The 19,502-nt window shown below is 43.1% G+C and overlaps 1 protein-coding gene across 2 annotated transcripts in view; it reads right to left on the bottom strand.

Moving 5' to 3' along the window:
- LOC112221961 (UHRF1-binding protein 1) overlaps positions 1–19,502 on the bottom strand; it is a 50,537-nt gene that overhangs the window by 18,032 nt on the left and 13,003 nt on the right. The window contains exons 2-5 of one of the 2 annotated variants that reach the window (XM_024384437.2): positions 10,476–10,638; positions 7,002–7,040; positions 6,717–6,808; positions 6,356–6,545 (exon numbers count right to left, since the gene is read on the bottom strand). In XM_024384437.2, the coding sequence (XP_024240205.1) occupies positions 6,356–6,545; positions 6,717–6,808; positions 7,002–7,040; positions 10,476–10,638 (484 nt within the window). Of the gene's footprint in view, positions 1–6,355; positions 6,546–6,716; positions 6,809–7,001; positions 7,041–7,807; positions 7,995–10,475; positions 10,639–19,502 lie in introns of those variants that run through there. The other variant, XM_042303866.1, reaches the window with a different exon arrangement.

Raw genomic sequence — 19,502 nt, 5'->3', positions numbered from 1 at the left:
ATGCTGTACCATGTAACCTAGACATGCTGTACTAACTGTATCATGTAACCTGGACATGCTGTACTAACTGTACCATGTAACCTGGACATGCTGTACTAACTGTACCATGTAACCTAGACATGCTGTACTAACTGTATCATTTAACCTGGACATGCTGCACTAACTGTACCACGTAACCTAGACATGCTGTACTAACTATCATGTAACCTGGACATGCTGTACTAACTGTACCATGTAACCTAGACATGCTGTACTAACTGTACCATGTAACCTAGACATGCTGTACTAACTGTGTCATGTAACCTGGACATGCTGTACAAACTGTACCATGTAACCTGGACATGATATACTGACTGTATTGTGTAACCTGGACATGCTGTACTAACTGTACCATGTAACCTAGACATGCTGTACTAACTGTACCATGTAACCTAGACATGCTGTACTAACTGTGTCATGTAACCTGGACATGCTGTACAAACTGTACCATGTAACCTGGACATGATATACTGACTGTATCATGTAACCTGGACATGCTGTACTAACTGTACCATGTAATCTGGACATGCTGAACCATGTAACCTAGACATGCTGTACTAACTGTATCATGTAACCTGGACATGCTGTACCATGTAACCTGGACATGCTGTACTAACTGTATCATGTAACCTGGACATGCTGTACCATGTAACCTGGACATGCTGTACTAACTGTATCATGTAACCTGGACATGCTGTACCATGTAACCTGGACATGCTGTACTAACTGTATCATGTAACCTGGACATGCTGTACTAACTGTACCATGTAACCTGGACATGCTGAACCATGTAACCTAGACATGCTGTACTAACTGTATCATGTAACCTGGACATGCTGTACCATGTAACCTGGACATGCTGTACTAACTGTATCATGTAACCTGGACATGCTGTACCATGTAACCTGGACATGCTGTACTAACTGTATCATGTAACCTGGACATGCTGTACTAACTGTACCATGTAACCTGGACATACTGTACTAACTGTACCATGTAACCTGGACATGCTGTACTAACTGTACCATGTAACCTGGACATGCTGTACTAACTGTACCATGTAACCTGGACATGCTGTACTAACTGTACCATGTAACCTGGACATGCTGTACAATGTAACCTGGACATGCTGTACTAACTGTATCATGTAACCTGGACATGCTGTACCATGTAACCTGGACATGCTGGACTAACTGTACCATGTAACCTGGACATGCTGTACTAACTGTACCATGTAACCTGGACATAATGTCCTAACTGTACCGTGTAACCTGGACATGCTGTACTAACTGTATCATGTAACCTGGACATGCTGTACTAACTGTATCATGTAACCTGGACATGCTGTACTAACTGTATCATGTAACCTGAACATGCTGTACTAACTGTACCATGTAACCTGGACATGCTGTACTAACTGTATCATGTAACTTGGACATGCTGTACTAACTGTATCATGTAACCTGGACATGCTGTACTAACTGTATCATGTCACCTGGACATGCTGTACGAACTGTACCATGAACCTGGGCATGCTGTACCATCTATCCTGGACATGCTGTACCATGTAACCTGGACATGCTGTACTAACTGTACCATGTAACCTGGACATGCTGTACAAACTGTACCATGTAACCTGGACATGCTGTACCATGTAACCTGGACATGCTGTACTAACTGTACCACGTAACCTGGACATGCTGTACTAACTGTACCATGTAACCTGGGCATGCTGTACCATGTAACCTGGACATGCTGTACTAACTGTATCATGTAACCTGGACATGCTGTACTAACTGTACCGTGTAACCTGGACATGCTGTACTAACTGTACCATGTAACCTGGACATGCTGTACTAACTGTACCATGTAACCTGGACATGCTGTACTAACTGTACCATGTAACCTGGACATGCTGTACTAACTGTACCATGTAACCTGGACATGCTGTACTAACTGTATCATGTAACCTGGACATGCTGTACCGTGTAACCTGGACATGCTGTTCTAACTGTATCATGTAACCTGGACAGGCTGTACTAACTGTACCATGTAACCTGGACATGCTGTACCATGTATCCTGGACATGCTGTACTAACTGTACCATGTAACCTGGGCATGCTGTACCATGTAACCTGGACATGCTGTACTAACTGTATCATGTATCCTGGACATGCTGTACCATGTAACCTGGACATGCTGTACTAACTGTACCATGTAACCTGGACATGCTGTACCGTGGAACCTGGACATGCTGTACTAACTGTACCATGTAACCTGGACATGCTGTACTAACTGTATCATGTAACCTGGACATGCTGTACTAACTGTACCACGTAACCTGGACATGCTGTACCATGTAACCTGGACATGCTGTACTAACTGTACCATGTAACCTGGACATGCTGTACTAACTGTACCATGTAACCTGGACATGCTGTACTAACTGTACTGTGTAACCTGGACATGCTGTACCATGTAACCTGGACATGCTGTACTAACTGTACCATGTAACCTGGAAATGCTGTACCATGTAACCTGGACATGCTGTACCATGTAACCTGGACATGCTGTACTAACTGTATCATGTAACATGGACATGCTGTACTAACTGTACCATGTATCCTGGACATGCTGTACCATGTAACCTGGACATGCTGTACTAACTGTACCACGTAACCTGGACATGCTGTACTAACTGTATCATGTAACCTGGACATGCTGTACTAACTGTATCATGTAACATGGACATGCTGTACTAACTGTACCATGTATCCTGGACATGCTGTACCATGTAACCTGGACATGCTGTACTAACTGTACCACGTAACCTGGACATGCTGTACTAACTGTATCATGTAACCTGGACATGCTGTACTAACTGTACCATGTAACCTAGACATGCTGTACTAACTGTACCATGTAACCTAGACATGCTGTACTAACTGTGTCATGTAACCTGGACATGCTGTACAAACTGTACCATGTAACCTGGACATGATATACTGACTGTATTGTGTAACCTGGACATGCTGTACTAACTGTACCATGTAACCTAGATATGCTGTACTAACTGTACCATGTAACCTAGATATGCTGTACTAACTGTACCGTGTAACCTGGACATGCTGTACCATGTAACCTGGACATGCTGTACTAACTGTATCATGTAACCTGGACATGCTGTACCATGTAACCTGGACATGCTGTACCATGTAACCTAGACATGATGTACTAACTGTATCATGTAACCTGGACATGCTGTACCATGTAACCTGGACATGCTGTACTAACTGTATCATGTAACCTGGACATGCTGTACCATGTAACCTGGACATGATGTACTAACTGTATCATGTAACCTGGACATGCTGTACCATGTAACCTGGACATGCTGTACTAACTGTATCATGTAACCTGGACATGCTGTACTAACTGTATCATGTAACCTGGACATGCTGTACTAACTGTACCATGTAACCTGGACATGCTGAACCATGTAACCTAGACATGCTGTACTAACTGTATCATGTAACCTGGACATGCTGTATCATGTAACCTGGACATGCTGTACTAACTGTATCATGTAACCTGGACATGCTGTACCATGTAACCTGGACATGCTGTACTAACTGTATCATGTAACCTGGACATGCTGTACTAACTGTACCATGTAACCTGGACATACTGTACTAACTGTACCATGTAACCTGGACATGCTGTACTAACTGTACCATGTAACCTGGACATGCTGTACTAACTGTACCATGTAACCTGGACATGCTGTACAATGTAACCTGGACATGCTGTACTAACTGTATCATGTAACCTGGACATGCTGTACCATGTAACCTGGACATGCTGGACTAACTGTACCATGTAACCTGGACATGCTGTACTAACTGTACCATGTAACCTGGACATAATGTCCTAACTGTACCGTGTAACCTGGACATGCTGTACTAACTGTATCATGTAACCTGGACATGCTGTACCGTGTAACCTGGACATGCTGTACTAACTGTATCATGTAACCTGAACATGCTGTACTAACTGTACCATGTAACCTGGACATGCTGTACTAACTGTATCATGTAACTTGGACATGCTGTACTAACTGTATCATGTAACCTGGACATGCTGTACTAACTGTATCATGTAACCTGGACATGCTGTACCGTGTAACCTGGACATGCTGTACTAACTGTATCATGTAACCTGAACATGCTGTACTAACTGTACCATGTAACCTGGACATGCTGTACTAACTGTACCATGAACCTGGGCATGCTGTACCATCTATCCTGGACATGCTGTACCATGTAACCTGGACATGCTGTACTAACTGTACCATGTAACCTGGACATGCTGTACAAACTGTACCATGTAACCTGGACATGCTGTACCATGTAACCTGGACATGCTGTACTAACTGTACCATGTAACCTGGACATGCTGTACAAACTGTACCATGTAACCTGGACATGCTGTACCATGTAACCTGGACATGCTGTACTAACTGTACCATGTAACCTGGACATGCTGTACTAACTGTACCATGTAACCTGGACATGCTGTACTAACTGTACCATGTAACCTGGACATGCTGTACCATGTATCCTGGACATGCTGTACTAACTGTACCATGTAACCTGGGCATGCTGTACCATGTAACCTGGACATGCTGTACTAACTGTATCATGTATCCTGGACATGCTGTACCATGTAACCTGGACATGCTGTACTAACTGTACCATGTAACCTGGACATACTGTACCGTGGAACCTGGACATGCTGTACTAACTGTACCATGTAACCTGGACATGCTGTACTAACTGTACTGTGTAACCTGGACATGCTGTACCATGTAACCTGGACATGCTGTACTAACTGTATCATGTAACCTGGACATGCTGTACCATGTAACCTGGACATGCTGTACCATGTAACCTGGACATGCTGTACTAACTGTATCATGTAACATGGACATGCTGTACTAACTGTACCATGTATCCTGGACATGCTGTACCATGTAACCTGGACATGCTGTACTAACTGTACCACGTAACCTGGACATGCTGTACTAACTGTATCATGTAACCTGGACATGCTGTACTAACTGTATCATGTAACCTGGACATGCTGTACTAACTGTACCATGTAACCTGGACATGCTGTACTAACTGTATCATGTAATCTGGACATGCTGTATTAACTGTACCATTTAACCTGGACATGCTGTACCGTGGAACCTGGACATGCTGTACTAACTGTATCATGTAACCTGGACATGCTGTACTAACTGTACCATGTAACCTGGACATGCTGTACCGTGGAACCTGGACATGCTGTACTAACTGTATCATGTAACCTGGACATGCTGTACTAACTGTACCACGTAACCTGGACATCCTGTACCATGTAACCTGGACATGCTGTACTAACTGTACCATGTAACCTGGACATGCTGTACTAACTGTACCATGTAACCTGGACATGCTGTACTAACTGTACCATGTAACCTGGACATGCTGTACTAACTGTACTGTGTAACCTGGACATGCTGTACCATGTAACCTGGACATGCTGTACTAACTGTATCATGTAACCTGGATATGCTGTACCATGTAACCTGGACATGCTGTACCATGTAACCTGGACATGCTGTACTAACTGTACCATGTAACCTGGACATGCTGTACTAACTGTATCATGTAACCTGGACATGCTGTACCATGTAACCTGGACATGCTGTACTAACTGTATCATGTAACCTGGACATGCTGTACCATGTAACCTGGACATGCTGTACTAACTGTATCATGTAACATGGACATGCTGTACTAACTGTACCATGTATCCTGGACATGCTGTACCATGTAACCTGGACATGCTGTACTAACTGTACCACGTAACCTGGACATGCTGTACTAACTGTATCATGTAAACTGGACATGCTGTACTAACTGTACCATGTAACCTGGACATGCTGTACTAACTGTATCATGTAATCTGGACATGCTGTATTAACTGTACCATTTAACCTGGACATGCTGTACTAACTGTACCATGTAACCTGGACATGCTGTACTAACTGTACCATGTAACCTGGACATGCTGTACTAACTGTACCATGTAACCTGGACATGCTGTACTAACTGTACCATGTAATCTGGACATGCTGTACTAACTGTATCATGTAATCTGGACATGCTGTACAATATATACTGTGGCTTGACAGGAAGGAAGGTGAATACAGGGGGGGGTATATACATAAATGCAATATAACCGTGTTAATTAAATCATATGAGCGTACCTCTCCTCTTTTTGGGTCCGTGATGCGGGTGTAGCGGAGGTCAGTCTTCTGCCATTTGGGGTTGAGACTGTTACCCTGGAGCTGCCAGAGCTCGAAGGAGGCGTGGAAGGCACGGGACTGCACCTTGATGGTGATAGAGTTGATGATGACTGACATACCCTCCACCACCTTCTCAGCAAAGCCATACTCACTGCAGAAAGACATAGGAATAGAACATTTGATGAGAATGTAGACTTTATCACATTATTACTAACAACATATGAACAATTGCAGATAACTATGTACCTATCCGTTCACAGGTAAAGAGCATGAACAGTAAAATCCCTCAAAAGGTTCCAAACAGAGAACAGATAAGGCGTACCTCTGGCCAGCAGTGATGGCAATAGGGGAGGGGCCATTTGGGGCGCGGGGCTCCTCACACGTTCTCATCTCCACTTCTACTTTGTCCAGGAACTGCAAGGATACCATGGGTCAACATTGTAGGCTATAGCCTGAGGCCACACCCTGATAGCAGTATAACAACATGAAACCAATACAATCTGTTACAAGAGAAAGAAAGAGAGAGGGACAGATGGAGAGCGAGAGAAAGAAAAAGAGGAAAGTCAACAAACTCATGGAGGAATAGAACAAAGGGCAGAATTCATACCAGGCAAATGGGGCTGGTCTTCAACTTTGTCCACTGTATCTAAGGGAGACAAAACAGCAGGGACCAGTCATGCACAAACACTTTCCTCAGCACTGTTCTACTGGAATGTTTATCATTCACTGTGCAAAAGAGAGCTTACACCAAGAAACACTGAGGCTTGTGCTTTTAGACCTCTCCTTACAGACTAATATCTGACCTAGACTGGCTTCAAACTAGTAATACTGAAGATAAAAGGGACACCAGGGCCCTACAGAGGCAACCCACACAGAGCTCATCTCCTCGGATCTAGTCCACATCTCCCTAAACAGGCTGATCTATTCAGGGCTGTGGCCGGTGCTGTTGCTAGCCTCTGACCTTTTGTGTTCTTCCACGCTGTTTCTCACTCTGTTATCTTGAGATAGCAGTGGGTCTAGAGACACGTGCATTGATCTCAGTGTTATCAGACAACAGTGCTGCTTATCTCTGGACTGCTACCAGGGAGCATGGGTAGCTTATGCCCTCTGTGGCTTTCATTGATGGAGCTAAAGGCTACACCGTGAAACCACAATAACATGTTCTTGTCAAACCGCTCACCATAGGTTTTGCCTGGCAGTGCTTTACTGCTTTCACGTTAATCTTCCTTTGGCCTGCAAATTATGACCTTAAAGATTGAATCCGCAGTAGGGGGATACAGTGCCACTGACGCCCCACCATCATTCTTATAGTTTTTTTTGCCGAGCCGAGGAGTGTCCGCAGCATGGTAAAAATATTTTGAGTACATATTGTGCTCTTCTATCACGCATGCAATGATATCTGTGTGTCTCCACCTGTCGACAAAGCCTTTGTGGACCTGAAGCATCGGTTCACAACAGCACCCATCCTCATCCATCCGGAGCCCTCGCGTCAATTTGTGGTGGAAGTTGATGCTTCAGATGTTGGAGTGGGGGCTATCCTGTCCCAGCGATCTGCCCAGGACCAGAAGCTTCATCCCTGTGCCTTCCTGTCCCATCGTCTCAATCCTGCTGAAAGAAACTACAATGTTGGCAACCGAGAACTCCAGGAGATGAAGACGGTGTTGGAAGAGTGGAGGCACTGGCTGGAAGGAGCAGAACAGCCATTCCTGATCTAGACCAACTATAAACTGGAAAATCTCCGTACAGCCAAGCGCCTCAACTCGAGGCAGGCCCGGTGGGCCCTCCTGTTCACCAGATTTAACTTCACCATCTCCTACCACCCAGGATCTAAGAATGTGAAGCCTGACGCCCTCCCGTCTATACAGTTCCTCTGCCACACCCTTGACCTCTGAAACCATTCTCCCTACCTCATGCCTTGCTGCCACTGTGGATTGGGTTATTGAGAACCTGGTCCGTGAGGCACAACGCTCCCAGCCTGGACCGGAAGGGGGGAGCCGGCTGACCGGCTGTTTGTCCCTAATCCAATCCGGTCCCGGGTCCTGGAATGGGCTCATTCCTCCAGGCTGACCTGTCATACACTAGCCTGCCTTCAACAACATTTCTGGTGGCCCACAATGGTCCCTGACGTTTCTGCCTTTGTCACCGCATGAACAGTGTATGCTCAAAACAAGACTCCACGGCAAGCTCCTTCAGGCCTCCTGCAGCCACTACCGGTTCCTCATCGCCCCTGGTCTCATATCTCTGGACTTTGTCACTGGGCTGATGGCAACACTGTCATTCTGACGGTAGTCGACCAGTTCTCCAAGGCTGCCCATTCCATCCCTCTCCCCAAACTACCTTCTGCCAAGGAGGCGGCCCAGCTTATGGTGCAGCATGTCTTCCGGATCCATGGACTCCCGGTAGACATGGTCTCTGATCGGGGTTCTCGTTTCAGTTCTGGAAGACATTCTGCACCCTTATTGGGTCTTCGGCCAGCCTGTCATCCGGATTCCATCCCCGAACTAACGGTCAGTTGGAGGGAGCCAACCAAGACCTGGACACCACCTTAAGGTGCCTGGTCTCAACCAACCCCACTACCTGGAGCCGTCAACTGGTCTGGGTGGAGTATGCCCAGAACACTCTTCCCAGTTCTGACACGGGACTCTCCCCTTTCGAAGTGCTCGAGCCTCCACAGACCAACTCCAGGTATCGTCAACAGGCGGACCGTTGCTGGACCCCAGCTCCCCGCTACCGCATTGGGCAGATGGCATGGCTGTCCACACAGGACCTGCCCCTTCGGGTAGAGTTCCGCAAACTGTGCCCCCATTTTATTGGTCCCTTTCCCATCACCTGAGTTCCACTGCTGTCCATCTCTTGCTACCCCGTACCCTCCATATTCACCCTACATTCCCTGTGTCTAGAATTAAACCTGTGTCTCAGTTCTTTTGTCTTCTGCCCCCCCCCGGCATACAGGGTGAGATGTCTCCTAGGTGACCATGGAGCAGGGGTTTCCAGTACCTGGTTGACTGGGAGGGTTTTGCCCCAGTGGAGAGGTGCTGGGCTCCTGCTAGAGACATCCTGGATCCAGCCCTCATGGCCAACTTTCACCGCCGACACCCTGGACAACCAGTTAGGACGCCAGGTGGCGCCCCTGGGGGGATTGTCACACACTGATCTGTTTCACCTGTCCTCGTTATTGTCTCCACCCTCTCCAGTTGTCGCTTGTTTTCCCCAGTGTATTTATCCCTGTGTTTCCTGTCTCTCTGTGCCAGTTTGTCTTGTATGTCCAAGCCTACCAGCGGTTTTTCCTGCTTTGCCTTTTCTCCTTTCTGTGCGTTTACTATGTTATAATTAAGTATATGATTGAGCGGTGGAAGGCAGCAGCAGGGTCATAAGCATTCATTCAAACAGCAGCTCTTAGCAATGCTGGGATGCACAGCGCTGTTAATGACTTCTAGCCTATCAACTCCCAAGATTAGGCTGGCAATACTAAAGTGCCTATTAGAACATCCAATAGTCAAAGGTATATGAAATACAAACAGTATAGAGAGAAATAGTCATATAATAACTACAACCTAAAACTTCTTACCTGGGAATATTGAAGACTCATGTTAAAAGGAACCACCAGCTTTTATGTTCTGAGCAAGGAACTCTAGCTTTTTTTGCATGGCACATATTGCACTTTTACTTTCTTCTCCAACACTGTTTTTGCACTATTTATTTGAGACTAAATTGATTTTATTTATGTATTATATTAAGTTAAAATAAAAGTGTTCATTGTTCATTCAGTATTGTTGTTGTCATTTATTACACACACACACACATATATAAAAATTGGTCGATTTAATCGGTATCGGCCTTTTTTGATCCTCCAATAATCGGTATCGGCATTGAAAAATCATAATCGGTTGACATCTAGTGTGGAGGCCTGGAGATTCTAAACGTGTTTATGTTCATTAATGGTCAATTACAGTGAGACCGGCAGTATTTTGCATGGCAATAACCGCCACAAAATGACAAAATGTCATGACCGCCACAGCCCTAGGGAAAGACTGACATGGATTTGACATGGTTTATTATCAGAAGAACACAGTTGTCTCACCCTAATTGCAGCCTTGTTGCAGTAGACCCGGGTGACAGCCAACCAGGTGGGAAGGTCCAGCATGTTCTGCAGCACCTCCTCATCCAGCTCCAGGTTGGACAGCTGACCCTCGCCCTTCAGCGTGCTGAGGTTGATCTTGTCTGGGGACAGGTTCTTGGTGAACCTTCATACAAAGGAATGGGAGAGAGGTTGGTTAATGAAACCACTGAGATGTGTGTTGCGTGTGTGACGTAAACCAGACATATTGCTGCGTTCACCAATTTCTACATATGTTTGTGTGGTTTACAAGGTTTAGGAAGCTATGTGAGACACTGTGATTGAAATGAGATGCTAGTCTGACCAAGTTCGGCTTTTGGCAGTGAGATGTAATTGTGAGGTTCATGCTGTAGGTCTAATTGAATCCCAGGCTGTAGTAACAGTCAGTGTCTTGGCCAGAGTCCCACCATAGCTCTCCATCTGGCTTCATTGACCTTACGCTCCACTACAGATTAAAATTAACTGCTGAGCCATTTGCCAGAGCAAAACCACACAGTGAAACGGCGGTGGTTAGGAGTAGGCTAGCTGTAACGTTTTCTGAAACGATGATTACCATTGTGGCAACAAACAGACCAGTTAAGTGTTCCAATCTACCACACTCACCATGACTGACAATTATGACCTTTTATTGCACACTCATTAAAACTAAAACCTGACATTTCAGACCCCAACACAAAGGCTGGTGTTGCTTGGGTTTTGGCTGGTGGTAACAGAGATAAATGCCAATACACGAGAGGTCTGACTCACCACTGAGTCAGACCTACTGAGACAAGTTAAACACTGGTTCAAGATGATGTCAGGGGCTCGTCCAGTAGCCTAATAAGCCAAGTGCAGCCTTTGGTATATAGCAAGTTCCAACAGCCTGACTTTATTAATGAGAGGGCTACATTTGGAAAGCTGAGATACCAGTATAACAGAGCATCAACCGAAGACCAACAAGATTTGAATTAGCCTGCCAGCACAGGAACATGCCGGTTATCAGTCGTCAGCTGTAGGGCAATTCCACGGAAATTGTATTATGCTTTGACAGATTTCTCACTTTAAAATGTATGCCAAACAAAAACAATTGATTTCAAAGTTTAACAAACCATACAATTAACACATTTACTAGAAGAACTGTGCAGATGCAAAGTTTGGTAACAGAATTGAAGTAAAATCTCCGTCAGGTTTTTATGCGACCGCGTTTTCCAGAAACGGTTACATATCTGCTCTGAATTCTGATTCAAAGATGTCTGCAGAAAGAATGGGGTGTCAGCTATGACATGGCACCTTGAGTGTCACAGTAGTACAGTAGTAGTTCAAGTGGATTTACAGCCATGAACGGAATTACATTATGGGTCATTATGGGTCCCTGATCTGTACTATACAGAAATGCATAATTATGAATATGAATGGAATTCTCTTCATGGTGATGTATCCTGAATAGGTAAAAATATACAATATCCTTATTTTGCATATTTGTGTATTATTCTAAACACTGGATATTATTCTAGTGAGCTCCGCCCCTAAACACGACCACATTTGGTTGGCCCGGACCAGACCAAATTTAAACCAATCATAGCCATCTGTGTCAGAGTTCTGGACATACTGTATTCGACTTTTGTTTCCTTTACTGTTCTGTACTCTCCTGTACTGAATTGTGCTGTCCAAACTTGTGACACAAACCTCTGATTGGTTCAGTGGGAAAGGATGCTTGTTGGAGTAAATGTTAAGAGGGTAGGTGTCATGGTAGGTGTCAGTAAGAGCCTGGAGAGGTGACATTAACTGGACAGAGAGAAGAGTGAGAGAAGAGAAAGAGCGACAGAGAGAGCAAGGGAGAGTGAAGGGTTGTCTAGACTGTTTTTACTGCCTTGCTTTTACCACAAGAAGACAGAAAGAAAACTGTTATGAGCTGAACATAACATTATGCCAGTGGATGATATGACAGTAGCAGGTCACCCAACTGTGGTTTGTGACTACTATGGATTTCCCATTGTAGCCAATTGCAATAATTCCATTACTGATTTCTGTAATTTCGTTACTGATTAAATCAAAATAATTCTGTGTTCGAATCACTTAATAATTCATAAACAAACTTAATATCAGTAAAAACACTAATTAGTAGGTCTACCTTTTCTTACTTCTGTCAACTTTCATTATCTTCCCTCTTCTTGACTCAAGATACTTCAGCTTTTCATTTGAATGAACTTGTGAACATTTCTAAAAACATAATTCCACTTTGACATTATGGGGTATAGTGTTTAGTAAATCAGTGGCACAGAATCTCTATATAATTCATTTTAAAATTCAGGCTGTAAAAACAAAAGTGGTAAAAGTCAACGGGTGTGAATACTTTCAGAATTGATTCTGAAGCTTTCTGGTCAGACTATATCCTACCTTTAGTTTAAATCAGTGCTGATCAAAACAGTTAAATATGCTATATTGTAATGTTGCTCAGTAAAAGAATAGACCTACAAAATATTAGGATACAACTATTCGCTGCTCTCAGTCTGGCGTTGATCCTAAACAAATCATCCTACTCAAATATTCAATATCGAACTACAGATCACAAATCAATTAGCCTATTTTAGATACATGCATTTTCTGTTGTAAAGTTCACTGCCAGGCTAGTCAAAACAATTGACCTGGATTGTGCGGCAATAAAGCTGCATTTTTTAAAATATCTTGAATCCATTTGGGTCAGATACAGACCCAACCCAATTTGGAGACGATTCGATCTCTCCTCGGACATGTTTTGGGGTCGGCTCAAGGGTGTCCACATTTAAAATACCCAAATGGGGGACAACAGGATGATTTTGCAAAGCAGCGTAACCTACATGAATAAAAACATTTGGCCACACTGCACTCCCTTCCACTCTCCCATGATAAAACATGTTTTTACTATTCAGCTAACCATCCTGAAATCTCATAAGAAATCAGGTGGTGTTTCTGGTGTAATTGTAATTTATGCTCCACATTAGGGCTGACCCCGACAAAAACATCTGTCTGTTCTTTCAATCAATTAAAATATTTTTACATATATAGACACAGCCGATGTTTTAAACAAATCAACTATATTCACTGAGCTTGTCTGATGCTTTACGTACACTGTTTAATAAATAAAGTAATGCAATTGCCGAAATGGAACAGTTTATTTATTGTTTAAGCTAATTATTCAAGGCTTGCTTTATTTTAAATTTCAAACTAAAACGCTTGATTGCATTTTAAATCATGAATGACTCGCATGCTGTGTGATAACAAACAAATGAATGATTGACTGACACAGTAGCCTATATAAGTATTGAAATATAGTCAGTCCTAAGTTTGTTATGGTATTAAGACTGAACAGGATACGCTCTTAGGCTTACAGCTGGTGGTTATACAAGGCTTCTATACTAAGCCTACTACTGATAATGACATTACTTATTATCATGAGGATGACCATAATAATAGTAATAATAACAATAAGGAGATCAAGAAAAAGGAGCGTTATTATTATTATAATAAATATAATTTCGGACAACTTGGAACAGTGTAAACACTAAATAAATTATAATTAATACCAGAGAGGCTGTTCTAATGAAAAAAGTGTAAAGTCTTTATTAAAGCAAAGCCAAGATTAAAAACAGACACATTTGTGAAATTGTTTACTTGACATGTACAGTCGTGGCCAAAAGTTTTGAAAATGACACAAATATTAATTTTCACAGTCTGCTGCCTCAATTTGTATGATGGCAATTTGCATATACTCCAGAATGTTATGAAGAGTGATCAGATGAATTGCAATTAATTGCAAAGTCCCTCTTTGCCATGAACTGAATCCCCAAAAAAACATTTCCACTGCATTTCAGCCCTGCCACAAAAGGACCAGCTGACATCATGTCCGTGATTCTCTCATTAACACAGGTGTGAATGTTGACGATGATAAGGCTGGAGATCACTCTGTCATGCTGACTGAGTTCGAATAACAAATCAAATCAAATGTAATTATATAACCCTTCTTACATCAGCTGATGCCACAAATTGCCGTACAGAAACCCAGCCTAAAACCCCAAACAGTAAGCAATGCAGGTGTAGAAGTACAGACTGAAAGCTTCAAAAGGAAGGTGGTGCTTGGAATCATTGTTCTTCCTCTGTCAACCATGGTTACCTGCAAGGAAACACGTGCCATCATCATTGCTTTGCACAAAAAGGGCTTCACAGGCAAGGATATTGCTGCCAGTAGGATTGCACCTAAATCAACCATTTATCGGATCATCAAGAACTTCAAGGAGAGCGGTTCAATTGTTGTGAAGAAGGCTTCAAGGCGCCCAAGAAAGTCCAGCAAGCACAAGGACCGTCTCCTAAAGCTGATTCAGCTGCGGGATCGCGGCACCACCAGTACAGAGCTCGCTCAGGAATGGCAGCAGGCAGGTGTGAGTGCATCTGCACACACAGTGAGGCAAAGACTTTTGGAGGATGGCCTGGTGTCAAGAAGGGCAGCAAAGAAGCCACTTCTCTCCAAGAAAAACATCAGGGACAGACTGATATTCTGCAAAAGGTAGAAGACAAGGTGAGCGCCACCATCAGTCCTGTGTCATGCCAAAAAAAGCATCCGGAGACCATTCATGTGTGGGGTTGCTTCTCAGCCAAGGGAGTGGGCTCACTCACAATTTTGCCTAAGAACACAGCCATGAATAAAGAATGGTACCAACACATCCTCCGAGAGCAACTTCTCCCAACCATCAAGGAAGAGTTTGGTGATGAACAATGCCTTTTCCAGGATGATGGAGCACCTTGCCATAAGGCAAAAGTGATAACTAAGTGGTTCGGGGAACAAAATATAAATATTTTGGGTCCATGGCCAGGTAACTCCCCAGACCTTAATCCCATTGAAAACTTGTGGTCAATCCTCAAGAGGTGGGTGGACAAACAAAAACTCACAAATTCTGACAAACTCCAAGCATGGATTATGCAAGAATGGGCTGCCATCAGTCAGTCAGGATGTGGCCCAGAAGTTAATTGACAGCATGCCAGGGCGGATTGCAGAGGTCTTGAAAAAAGAAGGGTCAACACTGCAAATATTGACTCTTTGCATCAACTTCATGTAATTGTCAATAAAAGCCTTTGACACTTATGAAATGCTTGTAATTATACTTCAGACTTCCATAGTAACATCTGACAAAATATCTGAAGACACTGAAGCAGCAAACTTTGTGGAAATGTATATTTGTGTCATTCTCAACTTTTGGCCACAACTGTACAGTGCCTTGCGAAAGTATTCACCCCCTTGGCATTTTTCCTATTTTGTTGTTTTTGGGGGGGTTTGTATAATTTAATTTACACAACATGCCTACCACTTACACTCCATGCAGTTTGGCTTCAGAACGAAACACTCCACAGAAACGGCCAACTGCTTTCTTCTGGAAAATGTGAAGTTCAAGAGGGACAAAGGGGACATTGTTGGGGCTGTGTTTCTGGACCTAAGGAAGGCTTTTGATACTGTTAACCATGAGATTCTCATCACAAAACTGTCCAAGTTCAACTTTTCCCCCAATGCCTTGAGATGGATGAAATCAAAACTTGAAGGCAGAACTCAGTGTGTCAGAGTAAGCTATGAGCTGTCGCCCACTCTTAGCTATGATGTGGGCGTGCCCCAAGGGTCAATACTGGGGCCCCTCCTGTTCAGCCTGTACATTAATGATCTGCCTTCTGTCTGTACTAGGTCTGAAGTTCAAATGTATGCAGATGATACAGTGATATATGTGCATGCAAAGAGCAAACCACAAGCTGCACAAGAACTCACTACTGTAATGGTCCAGGTTACAAAGTGGCTCAGTGACTCGTGTTTGCATCTCAATGTGAAAAAAACTGTTTGCATGTTCTTCACAAAGAGGGCAACAGATGCTACTGAGCCAGATGTCTGTGTCAGGGGAGAAGCTCCAGGTGGTATCTGATTTTAAGTACCTTGGCATCATACTTGATTCCAACCTCTCTTTTAAAAAGCATGTGAAAAAGGTCATTCAGATAACCAAATTCAACCTAGCTAATTTCCGATTTATACGAAATTGTTTGACTCAAAGTGCTTGATAGGAAGCCCAATAGCCATCATCACTGTTACATCCTCAGAAAGCATGAGCTCCTGAGTTGGAAAAATCTTGTGCAATACACTGACGCATGTCTTGTATTCAAGATCCTAAATGGCCTGCCCCCCCCACTCAGTATTTTTGTTAAACAGAAGACCCAAACATATGGCGGCAGATCCACAAGGTCTGCCATGAGAGGTGACTGTATAGTTACCTTAAGGATAAGCACCTTTCGCTTTCTCTGTGAGAGCTTCCCATGTCTGGAATACACTGCCATCAGACACACATAACTGCACCACCTATCACACTTTCACAAGATGTATGAATACATGGCTAAAGGTCAATCAGATTTGTGATCATATTCCCTAGCTGTGTATTGCCGCTTTCCATGTTGTCTGTTGTCTGTAGCTTGTGAGCTATGGACAGATACTCCAATCTCTGCTGTGGAGCTTTGCAGCTCCTTCAGGGTTATCTTTGGGCTCTTTGTTGCCTCTCTGATTAATGCCCTCCTTGCCTGGTCCGTACGTTTTGGTGGGCGGCGGCCCTCTCTTGGCAGGTTTGTTGTGGTGCCATATTCTTTCCATTTTTCAATAATGGATGTAATGGTGCTCTGTGGGATGTTCAAAGTTTCTGATATTTTTTTATAACCCAACCCTGATCTGTACTTCTCCACAACTTTGTCCCTGACCTGTTTGGAGAGTTCCTTGGTCTTCATGGTGCCGCTTGCTTGGTGGTGCCCCTTGCTTAGTGGTGTTGCAGACTCTGGGGCCTTTCAGAACAGAATATATACTGAGATCATGTGGCAGATGATGTGACACTTAAAGTCCACCTGTGTGCAATCTATTTAATTAATTATGTGACTTTGAAGGTAATTGGTTGCACCAGATCTTATTTAGGGGCTTCATAGCAAAGGGGGTGAATGCATATGCACACACCACTTTTCCGTGTTTTATTTTTTAGAATATTTTTTTTTCTCATTTCACTTCACCAGTTTGGACTATTTTGTTATAGGGATAAGCGTTCCGCTAGCGACCCACCACGACAACATCCGGTGAAATTGCAGCGTGCCAAATTCAAAATACAGAAATACTCATTATAAACATTCATAAAAGATACAAGTGTTATACATCGGCTTAAAGATGAACTTCTTGTTAATCCAGCCACTGTGTCAGATTGCAAAAAGGCTTTACGTCGAAAGCATACCATGCGATTATCTGAGGACAGCGCCCTGCTTACAAAAGCATACAAACATTTTCAAGCCAAGTAGAGGAGTCACGAAAGTCAGAAATAGCGATAAAATGAATCACTTACCTTTGATCTTCATCTGGTTGCAGTCGCAAGAGTCCCTGTTACACAATAAATGTTTGTTTAGTTTGATAAAGTCCCTCTTTATTTTGTTGGCACGTTTTGTTCAGTAATCCATGGCTCAAAGGCAGTCACAACGTGCAGACGAATACATCCTAATAGTACCAGCAAAGTTTGTCGAAACATGTCAAACGATGTTTATAATTAATCTTCAGGTTGTCTATTGTCTAAATAATCTATAATATTTCAACTGGACAATAACGTATTCAATAGAAAGGAAAAACAACGAAGAGCGCGCAATCGGTCACGTGCGCAAACCAGCTCTGCTTCATTCTACAGTCCACTTACAAAACATTTTTCAGAAAACAAGCCTGAAACAATGTCTAAAGACAGTTGACATCTAGTGGAAGCCATAGGAACTGCAATCGGGGTCCTAACCCATTACATACTGTATAGGCATTCAATATAAAAGTACCCACATCAAAAATATCCCACTTCCTGGATGGATTTTCCTCAGGTTTTCGCGTACCATATCAGTTCTGTTATACTCAGACATTATTTTAACAGTTTTGGAAACTTTAGTGTTTTCTATATAAATCTACCAATTATATGCATATCCTAGCTTCTGGGCCTGAGTAACAGGCAGTTTACTTTGGGCACCTCAGTCATCCTAACTTCCGAATACTGCCCCCTATCCCGAAAAAGTTAAATGAAATCGAAATGAAAATCCATTTAAATTACAGGTTGTAATGCAACGAAATAGGACAAATGCCAAGGGGGTGAATACTTTTGGAAGTCACTGTAGTTGGGTGAGGCTTACTGCTCAAGGAATCAGTAGGCTATTAAAACACTCAAAATGTCATAAAGCCAGGCACATTTAACAGTTAGGCTTTTGATTATAGACCTAATTAACTTGAGGTTTCCTCTCTGCTCACTTTTATTAGACAATAAGAAAAGGGCTGTTTTTCTCGTCTCCTCATTCTGCAGCTGCCTCATTGTTCTCAACACCAATATGCTGGTTAACTTCTATACGCAAAGCAACGTTGTCTAGGAAAAGGCGCCAATTCAATAGCGCACTGAGGTGTTTCAGAACCGCGGACAGTGACCACTATCCAACACAGGAGAATGCGCATTTGTTATAAAATATTATTTTTATTAGTGTTGCACCATTGTTCTTACGTAATATAACCATATAGAATTTTAGCAGCACATGTCTTAGAGTGATGGACTGTGCCATCCGCCAGGGTCTCACAATGGATTAGTCCACTCAGACAGGAGCTAATCAGACAGCTTACTTGTACACCATGATATATATTTTTTATATTGCTCGACTAAAAAATCTTGGTCAACCAACAGCCTATCAACCAAACAATTGATCAGTCGACTAAATTGGGTCGTCAGCCCTATCATACATTTGGATATGTTATGTCAAATACTAATGAAGCATTATGTGATCTTACAAGACATTGATTCAGCTTTGATCTAAACTTTACTAAACAAGCACCATTGTGAGAAGTGGCGGAGCGAGGATCCTGCAGTCCGCGCAAAGAATTAGCAATTGAAGCACACCTAGCTTACTCTTTTGCCTGCGCAAAATTTGGTGATGCAGAAATGGGAGACCACAAAATCTGCAAATATTTGG

Source organism: Oncorhynchus tshawytscha, linkage group LG22 (genome assembly GCF_018296145.1).
Source record: "Oncorhynchus tshawytscha isolate Ot180627B linkage group LG22, Otsh_v2.0, whole genome shotgun sequence".
Lineage (NCBI taxonomy): Eukaryota > Metazoa > Chordata > Actinopteri > Salmoniformes > Salmonidae > Oncorhynchus > Oncorhynchus tshawytscha.
Note: the sequence above shows the minus strand (reverse complement) of the source record. Positions and strands in the feature narration are given on the sequence as shown.